The 18433-nt window shown below is 55.9% G+C and overlaps 1 protein-coding gene and 1 long non-coding RNA gene across 2 annotated transcripts in view; one reads left to right on the forward strand and one right to left on the reverse strand.

Moving 5' to 3' along the window:
• Positions 1-14231, forward strand: part of PPFIA3 (PPFI scaffold protein A3) — a 36717-nt gene extending 22486 nt beyond the window's left edge. The window contains exons 15-26 of the mRNA XM_077789833.1: positions 233-455; positions 1818-1899; positions 3710-3910; positions 5534-5596; positions 6349-6375; positions 7149-7324; positions 9034-9131; positions 10578-10753; positions 11462-11530; positions 12159-12320; positions 13546-13609; positions 13911-14231. Coding sequence (XP_077645959.1) covers positions 233-455; positions 1818-1899; positions 3710-3910; positions 5534-5596; positions 6349-6375; positions 7149-7324; positions 9034-9131; positions 10578-10753; positions 11462-11530; positions 12159-12320; positions 13546-13609; positions 13911-13924 — 1355 coding nt within the window. The 3' untranslated portion in view covers positions 13925-14231. The remainder of the gene's footprint in view (positions 1-232; positions 456-1817; positions 1900-3709; positions 3911-5533; positions 5597-6348; positions 6376-7148; positions 7325-9033; positions 9132-10577; positions 10754-11461; positions 11531-12158; positions 12321-13545; positions 13610-13910) is intronic.
• Positions 14232-14353: 122 nt separating this feature from the next.
• On the reverse strand, positions 14354-17152 carry LOC144248144 (uncharacterized). Its single transcript, XR_013341530.1, has 5 exons — positions 17053-17152; positions 16355-16423; positions 15573-15627; positions 14629-14665; positions 14354-14509 (listed from the first exon to the last, which is right to left on the reverse strand). It is a non-coding gene; the product is annotated as an uncharacterized LOC144248144 (long non-coding RNA).
• Positions 17153-18433: the final 1281 nt, after the last annotated feature.

Consider the following 18433-nt stretch of genomic DNA (forward strand, 5'->3'; position numbering starts at 1 on the left):
ATGGATTTTTTTGGGGGTTTCCCGTTAATTTTGGGGGATTTCCTTTAGATTTTAGGGGGTTTTTTTGCTATTTGGGGTTTTTTTTTGCTTTTTTTTGCTATTTTCTTTGGGGTTTTTTTTTTTTTTTGATTTTGGGGATTTTGGGATTTTTGGAGAATTTGGGGAGGGGTCCCGATGGATTTTTTTTGGGGGGGTTTCCCGTTAATTTTGGGGGATTTCCTTTCGATTTTAGGGGGTTTTTTTGCTATTTTGGGCGGGTTTTTCGCTATTTTCTTCGGGTTTTTTTTGGTTTTTTTTGGGGAATTTTTGGGATTTTGGGATTTTTGGGAATTTGGGGAGGGGTCTCACCTGTGCCCCCCAGCCGGGACCCCCTCGGACGAGCCGGGCCCCCCCGAGGCGCTGGGCCTGGCCAAGCTGCCGGGGGCGGTGGACAAGGACCGGAGGAGCAAAAAAAAGTGAGGGGGGTCCCCAAAATTGGGGATTTGGGGGAATTTTGGGGATTTTGGGGGGATTTGGGGGGATTTGGGGGGATTTGGGGGATTTGGGGAAAATTTGGGGGATTTGGGGGGGATTTGGGGGATTTTGGGGGGATCTGGGGGGAAATTTGGGGGATTTTTTTGGGATTTTAGGGGAGAATTAGGGGGGAATTTGGGAGATTTTTGGGGGGAATTTGGGGGATTTTGGGGGATTTGGGGGGATTTTGGGAGATTTTGGGGGGATTTGGGGGATTTTGGGGAGATTTGGAGGGATGTGGGGGGATTTTGGGGGATTTTGGGGGGATTTTGGGGGTCGTGGTTTGGTGAATTTGGGGAGGGGTCCCGGGGGTGTTTTGGGGTGAATTTGGGGGATTTGGGGGCGGATTTTGGGGGTCCCGATTTCGTTAATTTGGGGAGGGGTCCCGGGGGGTTTTGGGGTGAATTCCGGGGGTTTTGGGTAATTTGGGGAGGGGTCCCGGGGGCGTTTTTGGGGTGAATTCGGGGGGTTTTGGGTAATTTGGGGAGGGGTCTGCAGGCACGAGCTGCTGGAGGAGGCTGCCCGGGGGTGGATTTGGGGTGAATTTGGAGGATTTTGGGGCAGATTTTGGGGGTCCCGGGTCGGTGAATTTGGGGAGGGGTCCCGGGGGGGTTTTGGGGTGAATTCGGGCGGTTTTGGGTAATTTGGGGAGGGGTCCCGGGGGGGTTTTGGGGTGAATTTGGGTGAATTCGGGAGATATTGGGGTGAATTGGGGGGATTTTGGGGCGGATTTTGGGGGTTCCGGGTCGGTGAATTTGGGGAGGGGTCCCGGGGGGTTTTGGGGTGAATTTGGGGGATTTTGGGGCGGATTTTGGGGGTCCTGATTTCGTTAATTTGGGGAGGGGTCCCGGGGGGTTTTGGGGTGAATTCCGGGGGTTTTCGTTAATTTGGGGAGGGGTCCCGGGGGGTTTTGGGGTGAATTCCGGGGATTTTGGGTAATTTGGGGAGGGGTCCCGGGGGGGTTTTGGGGTGAATTCCGGGGGTTTTGGGTAATTTGGGGAGGGGTCCCGGGGGGTTTTGGGGTGAATTCCGGGGGTTTTGGGTAATTTGGGGAGGGGTCCCGGGGGGTTTTGGGGTGAATTCCGGGGATTTTGGGTAATTTGGGGAGGGGTCCCTGGGGGGTTTTGGGGTGAATTTGGGGTGAATTCGGGAGATATTGGGGTGAATTTGGGAGATATTGGGGTGAATTTGGAGGATTTTGGGGCGGATTTTGGGGGTCCCGATTTCGTTACTTTGGGGAGGGGTCCCGGGGGGTTTTGGGGTGAATTCGGGGGATTTTGGGTAATTTGGGGAGGGGTCTGCAGGCACGAGCTGCTGGAGGAGGCGTGCCGCCAGGGTTTGCCCTTCGCCGCCTGGGACGGCCCCACCGTGGTGTCCTGGCTCGAGGTGAGCGGCGCAGTTTGGGGAGAAAAAGCCCAAATTTGGGAAAAAACCCAAAAGTTGGGAAAAAAAACCCCCAAAATTTGGGAAAAATGTAGAAATTTAGGAATAAATAAAAAAAAAAAGGGGGGAAAAGCCTCAAATTTGGGGAAAAACCCACCAAAATATGGGGGAAAAAAACTCTGAAATTTCGGGATAAATGAGGAAAATTGGGAATAAATTCCCCGAAAATTTGGGGGGAAAACACCAAAATTTGGGGAAAATGCGGGGATTTGGGGAAAACACGCAAAATTTGGGAAAAAACACACAAAATTTTTGAAAAAAACCCCAAAATTTGGGAAAAACGCAGGAATTTGAGAAAAAAATCCCAAAATTTGGGAAAAAAATGCGGAAAATTTGGAATAAATTGCCAACAAGTGTGGGGGGAAAAAAATCCCAAAATTGGGGAAAAAATTGGGGAAAATTGGAGAAAAAGAGCGGGAATTTGGGAAAAATCCCCAAAATTTGGGGAAAAGAGTGGGAATTTGGGAAAAAATCCCTGAAATTGGGGGGAAACCCCCCAAAATTTGGGAAAACAACGCAGAAAATTGGGAAAAAAACCCCAAAAATTGGGGAAAAAACACAGAAATTTGGGAAAAAACCTCAAAATTTGGGAAAAAATCCCTCTGAAATTTCGGGAAAAAAGCGGAAAATTTGGGAAAAACCCCCAAAAAACTTGGGGAAAAAAATCCAAAAATTTGGGAAAAAAAATCAGAAATTTGGGGAAAAAAGTCCCAAAATCTTGGGGGAAAAAATGACATTTTTGGGGAAATCCAGGAGATTTTGGGGTTTTTGGGGGGATTTTTTTGGGGTTTTTTTGGGCTCAAGGTTCTGCCCACCCATTTCTGAAGCCCCCAGACCCATTTTGGGGACCCCAGACCCATTTTTGGGGACCCCAGACCCATTTTGGGGAGCCCCCAGCCCCATTTTTGAGTATCCCAGGTGTGTTTGGTGATATCTTGGGCTGGAGATTCGGGATTTTTTTGGGGTTTTTTGGGGTTTTTCGGGCCCGGGTCTCCCATAACCCATTCCTGGAGCCCCCAGCCCCATTTTTGAGGACCCCAGACCCATTTCTGGGGACCCCAGCCCCATTTTCGTCCCCCTGGGCAGGTGTGGGTGGGCATGCCCTGGAGATTCGGGGTTTTTGGGCTGGTTTGGGGGTTTTTTTTGGGTTTTTTGGGGGTTTTTCAGGCTCGGGGCTCCTCCCACCCATTTGGGAAGCCCCCAGCCCCATTTTGAGGACCCCAGCCCCATTTTTGAGTATCCCAGGTTGGTGGGGATATCTTTGGTGATATCTTGGGCTGGAGATTCGGGATTTTTTTGGGTTTTTTTGGGGTTTTTCGGGCCTGGGCCTCCCCTAACCCATTCCTGGAGCCCCCAGCCCCATTTCTGGGGACCCCAGCCCCATTTCTGAGGACCCCAGCCCCATTTTTGAGTATCCCAGGTGTGTTTGGTGATATCTTGGGCTGGAGATTCGGGATTTTTTTGGGTTTTTTCGGGCCCGGGTCTCCCATAACCCATTCCTGGAGCCCCCAGCCCCATTTTTGAGGACCCCAGCCCCATTTTTGAGGACCCCAGCCCCATTTTCGTCCCCCTGGGCAGGTGTGGGTGGGCATGCCCTGGAGATTCGAGGTTTTTGGGGTGGTTTTGGGGTGGTTTTGGGATGGTTTTTGGTGGTTTTTTGGGGTTTTTCGGGCCTGGGCCTCCCCTAACCCATTCCTGGAGCCCCCAGCCCCATTTCTGGGGACCCCAGCCCCATTTTCGTCCCCCTGGGCAGGTGTGGGTGGGCATGCCCGCCTGGTACGTGGCGGCGTGCCGCGCCAACGTGCGCAGCGGGGGCGTCCTGGCCAACCTGTCGGACCCCGAGATCCAGCGGGAATTGGGGATCTCGCACCCCCTGCACCGCCTGAAGCTGCGCCTGGCCGTGCGCGAGATGGTGTCGCTCACCAGCCCCTCGGCGCCGCCCTCCTCGCGCACCGTGAGTGTGCAAATGGGTGTGCAAATGGGTGTGCAAAGGGGGAATGTATGGGGGAATGTATGGGGGAATGTGTGGGGATATGGCATTTGGGGAGGGGGATTTGGGGTCTCACACTGGGAGATGGTGTCGCTCACCAGCCCCTCGGCGCCGCCCTCCTCGCGCACCGTGAGTGTGCAAATGGGTGTGCAAAGGGGGAATGTATGGGGGAATGTATGGGGGAATGTATGGGGAATTTATATGGGGGTAAGGGATTTGGGGAGGGGATTTGGGGAGGGGTCTCTCAGGGGATGGTGTCGCTCACCAGCCCCTCTGCGCCGCCCTCCTCGCGCACCGTGAGTGTGCAAATGGGCGTGCAAATGGGTGTGCAAAGGGGGAATGTATGGGGCAATGTATGGGGAATTTATATGGGGATATGGGATTTGGGGAGGGGGATTTGGGGTCTCACACCGGGGGATGGTGTCACTCTCCAGTCTGTCTGTGCCCCCTCCTCGCGCACCGTGAGTGTGCAAATGGGTGTGCAAAGGGGCAATGTATGGGGGAATGTATGGGGGAATGTGTGGGGATATGGCATTTGGGGAGGGGGATTTGGGGTCTCACACTGGGGGATGGTGTCGCTCACCAGCCCCTCGGCGCCGCCCTCCTCGCGCACCGTGAGTGTGCAAATGGGCGTGCAAATGGGTGTGCAAAGGGGCAATGTATGGGGGAATGTATAGGGAATTTATATGGGGGTAAGGGATTTGGGGAGGGGTCTCTCAGGGGATGGTCTCGCTCACCAGCCCCTCTGTGCCCCCTCGTCACGCACCGTGAGTGTGCAAATGGGTGTGCAAAGGGGCAATGTATGGGGGAATGTATACGGGAATGTGTGGGGATATGGGATTTGGGGAGGGGATTTGGGGAGGGGTCTCTCAGGGGATGGTGTCGCTCACCAGCCCCTCTGTGCCCACTCCTCACGCACCGTGAGTGTGCAAATGGGTGTGCAAAGGGGCAATGTATGGGGAATGCATAGGGGAATTTATATGGGGTTATGGGATTTGGGGAGGGGGATTTGGGGTCTCACACCGGGGGATGGTCTCGCTCACCGTGAGTGTGCAAATGGGTGTGCAAAGGGGGAATGTATGGGGGAATTTATGAGGCATTGAGGGAGAATTTTGGGGGATTTTGGGGGGATTTTGTGGGGCAATATTTTGGGATTTTTTTTTGAATTTTTGGGGGATTTTGGGGGGAATTTATAGAATTTTTTGGGGCGTATTTTGGGAACTTATGGAGAATTGAGGGAGAATTTTGGGGGATTTTTGGGGGATTTTGGGGGCAATATTTTGGAATTTTTTTTGGAATTGATGGGGGATTTATAGAGTTTTTTTGGGGAATATTTTGGGAATTTATGGGGCATTGAGGGAGAATTTTGGGGGATTTTGGGAGGAATATTTTGGTTTTTTTTTTTTTATTAATTTATGGGGAATTTCGGGGGGCATTTATAGAATTTTTTGGGGAATATTTTGGGAATTTTGGAGCTTTCCCGACGCCTCCGTGACGTCATTTCCTGTCCCGGCGGTTTCTTGTTCCCGATGACGTCATTTGCCCGGCCGATGACGTCACCGCCCGGCCGATGACGTCACCGCGCAGGTCACGGGGAACGTGTGGATGACGCACGAGGAGATGGAGTCGCTGCCGGCCACGCCCAACGCGGTGAGAATTTGGGGCAAATTTGGGGGATTTTGGGAAAATTCAGGAGTTTGGGGAAAAAATCGTGGGAATTTGGAGGGATTTTTTGGGGAATTTGGGGGAAATTTGGGAGATTTGGGGGGATTTTGGGGAGTTTAGAGGGAAATTTGGGGGGAATTTGGGAAATTTTGGGGGGAATTTGGGTGGAAATTTTGGGGGAAATTGGAGGAGATTTGGGGGAAATTTTTGGGGGATTTGGGGGGCATATTTGGGGGATTTGTGGGAAATTTGGGGAAAATTTGGGGGGAATTTGGGGGGATTTGGGTGAAAATTTTGGGGCATTTTGGGGGAAACTGGGGGAGATTTGGGGGAATTTTTCGGGGCTATTTTGGGGGATTTTGGGGGAAATTGGGGGAGATTTGGGGGAATTTTGGGGGAATCTGGGGGAAATTCAGGAGGATTCCAGGGGGGATTTGGGGAGGATCTGGGGGGATTTGGGGGCGATTTTGGGGGATTTTGGGACCCCTGACCCCGCTGTGGGAAATTTGGGGAGATTTGGGGTGGATTTTGGGGCGATTTTGGGGGATTTTGGGACCCCTGACCCCGCTGTGGGAAATTTGGGGAGATTTGGGGTGGATTTTGGGGGGATTTTGGGGGGATTTTGGGGGATTTTGGGACCCCTGACCCTACTGAGGGAAATGTGGGGAGATTTTGGGGGGATTTTGGGGGGATTTTGGGGGATTTTGGGACCCCTGACCCCCTTTTTTTCCCCCCAGGAGCCGCGGGAGATCAGCTGGGAGCAGGTAGGGGGCGGGGCTTCGAAAAGGGGGCGGGGCTTCACAGAGGTGGGCGTGGCTTCACAAATGGGGCGTGGTTTAAACGGTGGGCGTGGCTTCGGCAATGGGAGTGGCTTAATAAGTGGGCGGGGCTTTACAAAGGGGCGGCGCCTCACAAGGGGGCGTGGCTTCACAAGGGGCGGGGCATGCGTGATGGGGCGTGGCTTGATCAGGTCCTGGCAGGGTTGAATGAGGGTTGAAAAGGATCGTAGCCAGGTCCTGGCAGCGATATAAAGATTTAAAGTGTCATAACCAGGTCCTGGCAGGGATATAAAGATTTAAAGTGTCATAACCAGGTCCTGGCAGGGATATAAAAGATTGGAGTGCTGTAACCAGGTCCTGGCAGCGATATAAAGATTTAAAGTGTCATAACCAGGTCCTGGCAGGGATATAAAAGATTGGAGTGCTGTAACCAGGTCCTGGCAGGGATATAAAGATTTAAAGTGTCGTAACCAGGTTCTGGCAGGGATATAAAGTTTTAAAGTGCCATAAGCAGGTCCTGGCAGGGATATAAAATTTTGGGGTGCCATAACCAGGTCCTGGCAGGGATATAAAGGTTTGGGGTACCATAAGCAGGTCCTGGCAGAGATATAAAGCTTTGGATTGTCTCATAGCCAGGTCCTAGCAGGGCTATAAAGCTTTAGAGTGCCATAGCCAGGTCCTGGCAGGAATATGGAAATTCGGGGGTGCCATAGCCAGGTCCTGGCAGGGTTATAAACCCCCGGGGGTCCCCCACGCAGATCCTGGCGCACGGGGACATGAACCACGAGTGGGTGGGGAACGAGTGGCTGCCCAGCCTGGGGCTGCCGCAGTACCGCAGCTACTTCATGGAGTCGCTGGTGGACGCGCGGATGCTCGACCACCTCAGCAAGAAGGAGCTGCGGGGGCAGCTGAAGATGGTGGATTCCTTCCACCGGTGAGCGGGGACCCCAGATTTGGGGGAAATGGGGAAAAGCTGGGGGGAAATGGGGAAAAGTTGGGGGAAATCTCAAAAGTTTGAAAAAAATGGTGAAAAAGTTGGGGGGAATGGGGAAAAGTTGGGGGAAAATGGGGAAAAGTTGGGGGAAATGGGAAAAGTTGGGGGAAATGGGGAAAAGTTGGGGGAAATCTCAAAAGTTTGAAAAAATTGGTGAAAAAGTTGGGGGAAATGGGGAAAAGTTGGGGGAAAATGGGGAAAAGTTGGGGGGAAATGGGGAAAAGTTGGGGGGAAATCTCAAAAGTTTGAAAAAAATGGTGAAGAAGTTGGGGAGAAATGGAGAAAAGTTGGGAGGAATGGGGAAATTTGGGGGGAATGGGGAGAATTTGGGGGGAATGGGGAAAAGTTGGGGGAAAATGGGGAAAAGTTGGGAGAAAATCTCAAAAGTTTGAAAAAAAATGGTGAAAAGTTGGGGGGAAATGGGGAAACGTTGAGGGAAGTGAGGAAAAGTTGGGGGAAATCATTAAAAGTTGGGGGAATGGGGAAAAGTTGGGGGGAAATGGGGAAATTTGGGGGGAATGGGGAAAAGTTGGGGCGAAATGGGGAAAAGTTGGGGAAAATCATTAAAAGTTTGAAAAAAATGGTGAAAAAGTTGGGGGGAATGGGGAAAAGTTGGGGGAAATGGGGAAAAGTTGGGGGAAATCTTTAAAAGTTGGGGGAAAATGGGGAAAGGTTGGGGGGAAATGGGGAAAAGTTTGGGGAAGTGGGGAAAAATTGGGGGGAAATGGGGAAAAGTTGGGGGGAATGGTAAAAGGTTGGGAGAAATTGTTAAAATTTGAGGGCAAATAACGGAAAGTTGGGGGGAATGGGGAAATGTTGGGGAAAATCATTAAAAGTTGGGGGGAATGGGGAAAATTTGGAGGCAATGGCAAAAAATTTGGGGGGAAATGGGGAAAAGTTGGGGGAAAATGGGGAAAAGTTTGGGAGAAATCATTAAAAGTTTGATTAAAGGTTTGGGGAAATGGGGAAAAGTTGTGGGGAAAATGGGGAAAAGTTGGGGGGGATGGTGAAAATTTTGGAGGAAATGTTGAAAATTTGTGGGAAAATGGTGAAAAAAATTGGTTAAAAGTTTGGGGGAAACCTCAAAATTTTGGGGGGATGTTCAAACTTCGGGGGGAAACCTCAAAATTTAGGGGGGAACCCCAAAATTTGGGGCAAAACGTTCAAAGTTTGGCCTCAGGGTGACCTGGGGACCCCCAAAGTGAATTTGGGGACCCCGAGCGGATTTTGGGGACCCCCAAATTTGTTTTGGGGACCCTCCAGGGTGACCCCAAACCCCCAAAAATGACCCCAAACCCCTCTCCAGGGTCACTTTGAGACCCCCGGGGTGACTTTGGGGTGCCCCCAACCCCCTTTAAACGACTTTGGGGACCCCCGAGGTGACTTTGGGGACCCCGAGCTGATTTTGGGGACCCCCAAATTCGCTTTGGGGACCCCCTCGAGCGACCCCAGCCCCCCAAAAATGTCCCCAAACCCTGTCCAGGGTCACTTTGGGACCCCCGGGGTGACTTCGGGGTGCCCCCAACCCCCTTTAAACGACCCTGGGACCCCCGGGGTGGCCTCAGGGTGACCTGGGGACCCCCGAGGTGACTTTGGGGACCCCCGAGGTGACTTTGGGGACCCCCAAATTTGCTTTGGGGACCCCCCAGGGTGAGCCTCCACTACGGCATCATGTGCCTGAAGCGCCTCAACTACGACCGCAAGGAGCTGGAGCGGCGGCGGGAGGAGAGCCAGGGGGGCACCTCGGGTACGGGGGGATTTTGGGGGGTCCTCAGGGGGTTTGGGGGGTCCTGAGGGGGTTTGGGGAGTCCTGAGGGGGTCTCGGGGGGTCTCGGGGGGATTTGGGGGGGCCTCGGGGGGATTTGGGGGGGTCTCGGGGTCGGAGTTGAGGAGGGGTCGCTGATATGGGGGAGAAAAGGGGGGGATTTGGGGGGGTTTGGGGGGTTCTGGAGGGTCCTGAGGGGGTCCTTGAGGTCGTGAAGGGGTTTTGGGGGGTCCTGAGGAGATTTGGGGGGTCTCAGGGGGCTTTGGGGGGTCCCTGGTATCAGAGTTGGGGAGGAATCGCTGATACGGGGGAGAAAAGGGGGGATTTGGGGGGGATCTGGTTGGGTTTGGGGGGGTCCTGGAGGGTCCTGAGGGGGTCCTTGGGGTCTGGGGGGGTCGTGGAGGGGGTTTGGGGGGGTCTCAGGGGGTTTTGGGGGGTCTCAGGGGGATTTGGGGGGCGGAGTTGAGGGGGGACCATCGGTATGGGAGAGTCGGGGGGGCTCTGAGGGGGTTTTGGGGGGTCCTGGGGGGGTCCTGAGGGGGTCCTTGAGGTCGTGGAGGCATTTTGGGGGGTCCTGAATAGTTTTAGGGGGGTCTCGGAGGGGTTTGGGGGGTCTTGGGGGGATTTGGGGGGGTCCTGAGGGGATTTGGGGGGGTCTCAGAGGGATTTTGGGGGGGCTCGGGGGGATTTGGGGGGGTCCTGAGGGGATTTTGGGGATCCGGGGAGGGATTTTTGGGGTGCCACCGGGATTTTTGGGGTGCCACCGGGATTTTCGGGGTGCCACCGGGATTTTTGGGGTGCCACCGGGATTTTTGGGGTGCCACCGGGATTTTGGGGTGCCCCAGATGTGGTGGTGTGGTCCAACGAGCGGGTCAGCGCCTGGGTGGGGATTTGGGGATCCCTGGGTCGGGATTTGGGGGATTTTTGTGACCCCAGGAGGAATTTGGGATCCCTGCGGGTTTCGGAGTTTCGGGTGGGATTTGGGCGATCCGGGGCGGGATTTTTGGGGTGCCACCGGGATTTTTGGGGTGCCACCGGGATTTTCTGGGTGCCCCAGATGTGGTGGTGTGCTCCAACGAGCGGGTCAGCGCCTGGGTCGGGATTTGGGGGATTTTTGGGATGTCACAGAGGATTCTGTGGGATTTTGGGACCCCTGCGGGTTTTGGGGTTTCGGGTGGGATTTGGGCGATCCGGGGCGGGATTTTTGGGGTGCCACCGAGATTTTGGGGTGCCCCAGATGTGGTGGTGTGGTCCAACGAGCGGGTCAGCGCCTGGGTGGGGATTTGGGGATCCCTGGCTGGGGATTTGGGGGATTTTTGGGACCCCAGGAGGAATATGGGATCCCTGCGGGTTTTGGGGTTTCGGGTGGGATTTGGGGGATCCGGGGCGGGATTTTTGGGGTGCCACCGAGATTTTGGGGTGCCCCAGATGTGGTGGTGTGGTCCAACGAGCGGGTCAGCGCCTGGGTGAGCAGCGTGGGGCTGCGGGAGTTCGCGCCCAACCTGGGCGAGTCCGGCGTGCACGGGGCGCTGCTGGCGCTGGACGAGACCTTCGAGTGGGCGGACCTGGCGCTGCTGCTGCAGATCCCCACCCAGAACACGCAGGTGGGACTGGGAGCACTGGGACAAACTGGGACAAACTGGGACAAACTGGGAGGGGCTGGGGAGGGCAAAAATCCCCACCCAGAACAGCCAGGTGGGACTGGGAGCACTGGGAGGGACTGGGCGGACCTGGCGCTGCTGCTGCAGATCCCCACCCAGAACACGCAGGTGGGACTGGGAGCACTGGGACAAACTGGGACAAACTGGGAGGGACTGGGAGGGACTGGGAAGGGCAAAAATCCCCACCCAGAACAGCCAGGTGGGACTGGGAGCACTGGGAGGGACTGGGCGGACCTGGCGCTGCTGCTGCAGATCCCCACCCAGAACACGCAGGTGGGACTGGGAGCACTGGGACAAACTGGGACAAACTGGGAGGGACTGGGGAACGGAGAGATCCCCACCCAGAACAGCCTGGTGGGACTAGGAGGGACTGGTCACCCCAAATCCCCAAATGTCCCCAAATGTCCCCAAATCCCCCAAATCCCCCCAAATCCCCCAAATCCCCCAAATCCCCCAAATCCCCCCAAATCCCCCAAATCCCCCAAATCCCCCAAATCCCCCCAAATCCCCCCAAATCGCCCAAATCCCCCAAATCCCCCCAAATCCCCCCAAATCCCCCAAATCCCCCAAATCCCCCCAAATCCCCCAAATCCCCCAAATCCCCCAAATCCCCCCAATCCCCCAAATCCCCCAAATCCCCTCTCTGTCCAGGCGCGGCAGCTGCTGGAGAAGGAATTCAGCGCTTTGATCTCGGCGGGCACCGAGCGGCGCCTCGATGAGGTGGGGGAGGGGCGGGACCCCCGGGACCCCCCCCGGGACCCCCCCACACCCCTGGGACCACCCCCACCCCGGGGACCCCAAATCCCCCCAAAATCCTCCCCCAAAAAACTCCAAATCCCCCCAAAATCCTCCCAAAATCCCTCCCAAATCCTCCCCAAATTCCCTCCCCAAAATCCTCGAAATCCCCCCAAAAACCTCCCCCAAAATCCCCCCAAAATCTCCCCAAACCCCCCCAAATCCCCCTCCCACCACCCCGGGGGGGGTCTCAGATTTCGGGGTGCCCCCAGGACGCCCCCAGACCCTTCAGGACCCCCAAAATCCCCCCCAAAATTCCACTTTAACACCCCAAATCCCCCCAAAATCCACTTTAACCCCCCCAAGCCCCCCCAAACCTCCCCAAACCCCCCTCCCACCACCCTGGGGGGGGGTCTCAGATTTCGGGGTGCCCCCAGGACGCCCCCAGACCCTTCAGGACCCTAAAATCCCCACAAAATCCCCCCAAAATCCACTTTAACCCCCCCAAACTCTCCCCAATCCCCCCAAAATCCCCCCAAATCCCCCCCAAACCCCCCCAAACCCCCCTCCCACCACCCCGGGGGGGGGGTCTCAGATTTCGGGGTGCCCCCAGGACGCCCCCAGACCCTTCACCCGCTCCCCGTCCTGGCGGAAGCTGTTCCGGGAGAAGGAGCTGCGGGGGGGGGGCCCCGACGCTGCCGAGATGCTGCCCCCCAACTTTCGGGGGGGACCCCTGGGGACCCCCCCCTGCCCCTGCGCAAGGTCCAGCCCGACGGTGAGGGGGAGGGGAATTTGGGGAGGGGTCCTGGGGGGGTTTGGGGGAAATTTGGGGGGGATTTGGGGAGATTTGAGGGGGTTTAGGGGAAATTTGGGGGAGATTTGGGGGGTTTGGGGGTTGATTTGGCGGGGCCTGGGTGGAAATTTGGGGTGATTTGGGGGGTCTTGGGGGCATTTTGGGGAAATTTGGGGGAGATTTGGGGGGTCTGGGGAGAAATTTGGGGGGGATTTGGAGGGTCTGGGGTTGATTTGGGGGGGGCTGAAGGGAAATTTGGGGGGGATTTGGGGGAATTTGGGGGTCTGGGGTTGATTTGGGGAGGTTGAGGAGAAGTTTGGGGGAGATTTGGGTGGGTTTTGGGGGGTCTGGGGGGAAATTTGGGGAGATTTTGGGGGTTTGGGGGGTCTGGGGGGAAATTTGGGGGGTCAGGGGGGAAATTTGGGGGAGATTGGGGAGGATTTGGGGAGATTTTGGGGATCTGGGGTTGATTTGGGGAGTTTGGGGGAAATTTGGGGTGATTCTGGGGGTCTTGGGGGCATATTGGGGAATTTAGGGGAGATTTGGGGGATTTGGGGTGGATTTTGGGGGTCTGGGGATGATTTCGGGGAGGTTGAGGGGAAATTTGGGGGGTCTTGGGGGCATTTTGGAGAAATCTAGGGAAGATTTGCGGGGGTTTGGGGGAGATTTGGGGGTCTTGGGGGCATTTTGGGGAAATCTGGGGGAATTTGGGGGGGTTTGGGGGGTCTGGGGTTGATTTGGGGGGGCTGAAGGGAAATTTGGGGGGGATTTGGGTGGGTTTTGGGGGGTCTGGGGGGAAATTTGGGGGAGATTTGGGGGAATTTGGGGGTCTGGGGTTGATTTGGGGGGGTTGAGGAGAAGTTTGGGGGAGATTTTGGGGGTCTGGGGGGCATTTTGGGGAAATTTGGGGGGTCAGGGGGGGATTTTGGGGAGATTTGGTGTCGATTTTGGGGAGGGGTCTCGGAGGGGTTTTTGATGCCTGGGGGGGTCAATTTTTGGGGGGTCGTGGAGGGCTCGGGTTGGGGGGAATTTGGGGAGGGGTCGTGGGGAGGATTTTGGGGGGGTTTGGGGGCAAATTTGGGGGATTTTGGGGGGATTTTGAGGGGATTTTGGGGGTCCCAAGTTTTTGGGGGGTCTGGATTTTTTTGGGGGGGGTCTGGGGGATTTTTTGGGGGGTCCTGACCCCCCCATCCCCTCCCCCCCTCAGGAAACTCGCTGCCCCCCCCGAGGGGGGATGGGGGGGTCTCGGTCCGGACCTACTCCTGTTAACGGTGAGGGGGGGTCCCCAAAATTTTTTTTGGGGGAACGGGAAATTGGGGAGGGGTCTCGGGTGTGCAATTTTGGGGGGGGGTTTGGGCTGAGAAATTTGGGGGGGGGTCTCAAATTTGGGTGAATTAAGGGGTTTTTTTAAGGGGAGGGTGAAGAATTTGAGGGGGGTCTTCAATTTTTTGGGGGGGGGTCCTGAATTTTGGGGAGGGGGATTCTCAATTCGGGGCTGGAGGTGAATAAAATTTGGGGGTCCCCATTTTTGGGGACCCCCCCTCATTTATTTCCCCCCCCCCCCCCTCACAGGGTCCCTGACCTGATGAAACCTTCGTGGGGGGGGGGGGCACCCCAAAATCCCCCTCCCCAAATTCGCCCCCCCCCCCATGTCCGTGATTGGGGGGTGAATTTTGGGGACCCCCCCCAAAAAAATTGCTGAGCCCTTGTTGGGGGGGGGCTCTGGCTCTGCTGCTATAAAATTGTGGGGGGGGATTTTGGGGGTCCCCCTCCCCCCCCTTTGCGCCCCCTCCCCAATTTCCCCCCCCCGGCGCTGGGGGAGGGGGGCGCGGGGGGGTCTGCATGGAAAACCCAATAAAAAAATGGGGGAAAACCCCCAAAAACCTGGAAAAATGTGGAATTTTTGGGGACCCCCCCCAAATAAATGGGGCGGGGTCTCTTCGAGCCTCCCCAGGACCCCCAAAATCCCCTCAAACCCCCCCAAAAACCCCCCAAAAAACCCCCCAAAATCCACGTTCGTCCTTTCAAGCTTTTTATTTCCACTCCCCCCACCCCAAAAAATTTGGGGAGGGGGCGCCAGGGTGGGGGAGGGGAGGGGGGGTCTTCAAACCCGCGCCCCCCCCCAAAAATCCCCTCAAGCTTCGGGGGGCTCGAAGAATTTGGCGAGTGACCTGGGGGGGGTGAGGGGGGTTAAATTTGGGGAGGGGGCGCCCCCAAAATCAGCTGGGGGGGATTTGGGGGGGTCGGGATTTTTGGGGGGACCCCTCCCCAAATTTGGGGGGGCACTTACTGCAGCAGCGCTCCCGAGAGTTCGTCCACGAGGCTGCCTGCGGAATTCGGGGGGATTTGGGGGGTCTCAGGGGATTTTGGGGGGTCCCGGGTGGATTTTGGGGCGGATTTTGGGGGTCCCGGGGTGGATTTTGGGGGTCCCAGTGTTGATTTTGGGGTCCCGGGGTGGATTTTTGGGGTGGATTTTGGAGTCCCGGTGGATTTTGGGGTGGATTTTGGGGTCCCGGGGTGGATTTTGGGGTGGATTTTTGGGGGTTCAGGGGTGGAGTTTTTGGGGTCCCAGTGGATTTTAGGATGGATTTTGGGGTCCCAGAGTGAATTTTGGGGTCCCGGGATGGATTTTGGGGTGAATTTTGGGGTCCCGGGGCAGATTTTTGGGATCTGGGGATGGATTTTAGGATCCCGGGGTGGATTTTGGGGTCCCTGGCGGATTTTGGGGGTCCCGGCGGGTTTTTGGGGTCCCGGCGGATTTTGGGGCGGATTTTGGGGGTCCCGGGGCGGATTTTGGGGGTCCCGGCGGATTTTGGGGCGGATTTTGGGGGTCCCGGGGTGGATTTTTTGGGGGTCCTGGGGTGGATTTTGGGGTGGATTTTGGGGGTCCCGGGGTGGATTTTTTGGGGGTCCTGGGGTGGATTTGGGGGGGTTTTTGGGGGTCCCGGGGTGGATTTTTTGGGGGTCCCGGGGTGGATTTGGGGGGTTTTTGGGGGTCCCGGGGTGGAGTTTTTGGGGTCCCGGCGGATTTTGGGGCGGATTTTGGGGGTCCCGGGGCGGATTTTGGGGTGGATTTTGGGGGTCCCGGGGTGGATTTTTTGGCGGTCCCGGCGGGTTTTTGGGGTCCCGGCGGATTTTGGGGTGGATTTTGGGGGTCCCGGGGTGGATTTGGGGGGATTTTGGGGTCCCGGGGTGGATTTTTTGGGGGTCCCGGCGGGTTTTTGGGGGTCTCACCCGGCCGGCAGGCGGTGTCGCACAGGAGGGGACACAGGTAACAGAACTGGCAGCCCTGGGGGGACAAAAATGGGAATTTTGGGGGGTCCCGGGGGTCCCCAGAGGGGTCAGGAAATTTTGGGGGATTTTGGGGGGATCTTTGGGGGGAGCTGCGGGGTTTTGGGGCGGTTTTTGGAAAATTTGGGGAGGTTTGGGGCGTTTTTGGGGCGGATTTTTGGAGTTTTCTGGGATTTTGGGGAGATTTTGGGGAGTTTTTTTGGGGTTTTTGGGGGGCTTTAGAGGGATTTTAGGGGGATTTTGGGGGGTTTTGGTGAGATTTGGAGGAATTTAGGGAAATTTTGGGCGTTTGGGGCGTTTTAGAGGAATTGGGGGGGGTTGGGGGATTTTTGGGATTTTAAGGGAATTTTTCTGGCGTTTTGGTGAATTTTGGGGTCTTTTGGGGGGGATTAAAGGGAATTTTTGAGGGGTTTTGGGGGGATTTTGTGGTTTTGGGAGTTTTTTGGGGGGTTTTGGGTGGTTTTTTTGGGGGGTAGAGGGATTTTAGGGGGATTTGGGGGAGTTTTGGTGGGATTTTGGGGGAATTTGGGGAAATCTTGGGGTTTTTGTGGGGGGGTTAGACGGGGTGTTTTGGGGAATTTTGGGGGGATAAAAATTGAATTTTTGAGGGGTTTGGGGGGGATTTGGGGGGATTTTGGGGGTTTTGAGGGGTTTGGGAGATTTGGGAGGATTTTGGGGGGATTTTGGGGGGATTTTGGGGGGATTTTGGGGGATTTTGGGGTCACCTGGCAGGGGGGACAGGGGTCCCCGGGGTCCCCGTCGGTGCAGGGGCAGCGCGAGCAGAGCCGGCAGTGCTGGGGAGGGGAAATTTGGGGGGTCAGGGGGATCCAAAATCCCCAAAATCCCCCCAAAATTACCCCAACCCCCCCAAAATCCCTAAAATCCCCCCAAATTCCCCCAAATTTCCCCACCATCCCCAAAATTCCCCCCCAAAACCAAAATAATTCCCCCAAACTCCCCCAAAATTCCCTCCAAATCTCTCCAAAATCCCCCAATTTTCCCCTAAATTCCCCCAAAATCCCCCCAAATTCCCCCAATCCCCCCAAATTCCGTCCAGATCCCCCCAAAATCCCCCAAAATCTGCCCGAACCCCCTCAAATCCCCTAAACCCCCCCAAAATCCCCCAATTTCCCCCCAATTTTCCCCAGAATCTCCCTAAATTCCCCAATTTCCCCCTAAATTCCCCCAAAAATCTCCCAAATTTCCCCCAAAATCCCCCAAATTTTCTCCAAAATCCCCCTAAATTTCCCTAAAATTCCCCAAATTCCCCCCAAAATCCCCAAATCCCCCCAAATCCCCCAAATTTCCCCAAAACCCCCCAAATTTTCCCCAAAATCCCCCAAATCTCCCCCAAATCCCCCAGATTTCCCCCAAAATCCCCAAATTTCCCCAAAACCCCCCGAATTTCCCCCAAAATCCCCACCTTGCAGTAGCTGCAGTAGCGGCAGACGGAGCCGGGCCGGTAGCGCCCTTCGGCCTCACCTTCCTCCTCCTCCTCCTCCTCCTCCTCTTCCTCACTCCCTGCGTTTCGGGGATGGGGTCGGATTTCCCCAAAAATCCCCAAAATTACCCCAAAAATCCCCAAAATTTCCCGCCCCCCCCCCCCCCAAAAAATAAAAAATCCCACCTTCCGCCTCCTCTTCATCGGAGCCTTCGTCGCCGTCATCTTCATCTTCATCCTCCTCCTCCTCGGAGCTGGGGGGGGAGGGGGCGCGGCTTTGGTGGGGGAGGGGGTGGCCTTCATCATCATCGTCATCATCATCATCATCGTCATCGTTGTCGTGGTGATGGCGGCCTTCATCCACCTGCGGTTGACCTTCATCATCGTCATGGTGACGGCGGCCTTCATCCACTCTTGGTTGACCTTCATCATCATCGTCATGGTGACGGTGGCCTTCATCCACTCTTGGTTGACCTTCATCATCATCGTCATGGTGACGGTGGCCTTCATCCACTCTTGGTTGACCTTCATCATCGTTGTCATGGTGATGGTGGCCTTCATCCACCTGCGGTTGACCTTCATCATCGTTGTCATGGTGATGGTGGCCTTCATCCACCTGCGGTTGACCTTCATCATCGTCATGGTGACGGTGGCCTTCATCCACTCTTGGTTGACCTTCATCATCGTCATGGTGACGGCGGCCTTCATCCACTCTTGGTTGACCTTCATCATCGTCGTCATGGTGATGGCGGCCTTCATCCACTCTTGGTTGACCTTCATCATCGTTGTCATGGCGACGGTGGCCTTCATCCACCCGGGCTTGACCTTCATCATCGTCATGGCGACGGCGGCCTTCATCCACCCGGGCTTGACCTTCATCATCGTCATGGCGACGGCGGCCTTCATCCACCCGGGCTTGACCTTCATCATCGTCATCCTCCCCGTCGCCGTGGTGACGATGATGATGGTGGTGGTGACCGGGGGAGCCTTCGTCGCTCTGGTGGTGATGATGATGATGATGATGAAGGTCACTGGGGGAGCCTTCATCCCTCTGGTGATGAAGATGATGGAGGTGACCAGGGGAGCCTTCATCCCTCTGATGAAGATGATGATGGTGCTGAGGATGATGAAGGTCGCCGGGGGAGCCTTCCTCGCTCTGCTGAGGATGAGGATGGTCAGGGTGAGGATGATGAGGATGATGAAGATGGGGGCCACCAGGGGAGCCTTCCTCGCTCTGCTGAGGATGAGGATGGTGCTGAGGATGGTGAAGGTCGCCGGGGGAGCCTTCCTCCCGATGAGGGTGAGGATGATGAGGGTGAGGAAGATGGGGGCCACCAAAGGAGCCTTCCTCCCTCTGAGGATG

The sequence above is a fragment of the Lonchura striata genome, chromosome 38 (genome assembly GCF_046129695.1).
Source record: "Lonchura striata isolate bLonStr1 chromosome 38, bLonStr1.mat, whole genome shotgun sequence".
Classification (NCBI taxonomy): domain Eukaryota; kingdom Metazoa; phylum Chordata; class Aves; order Passeriformes; family Estrildidae; genus Lonchura; species Lonchura striata.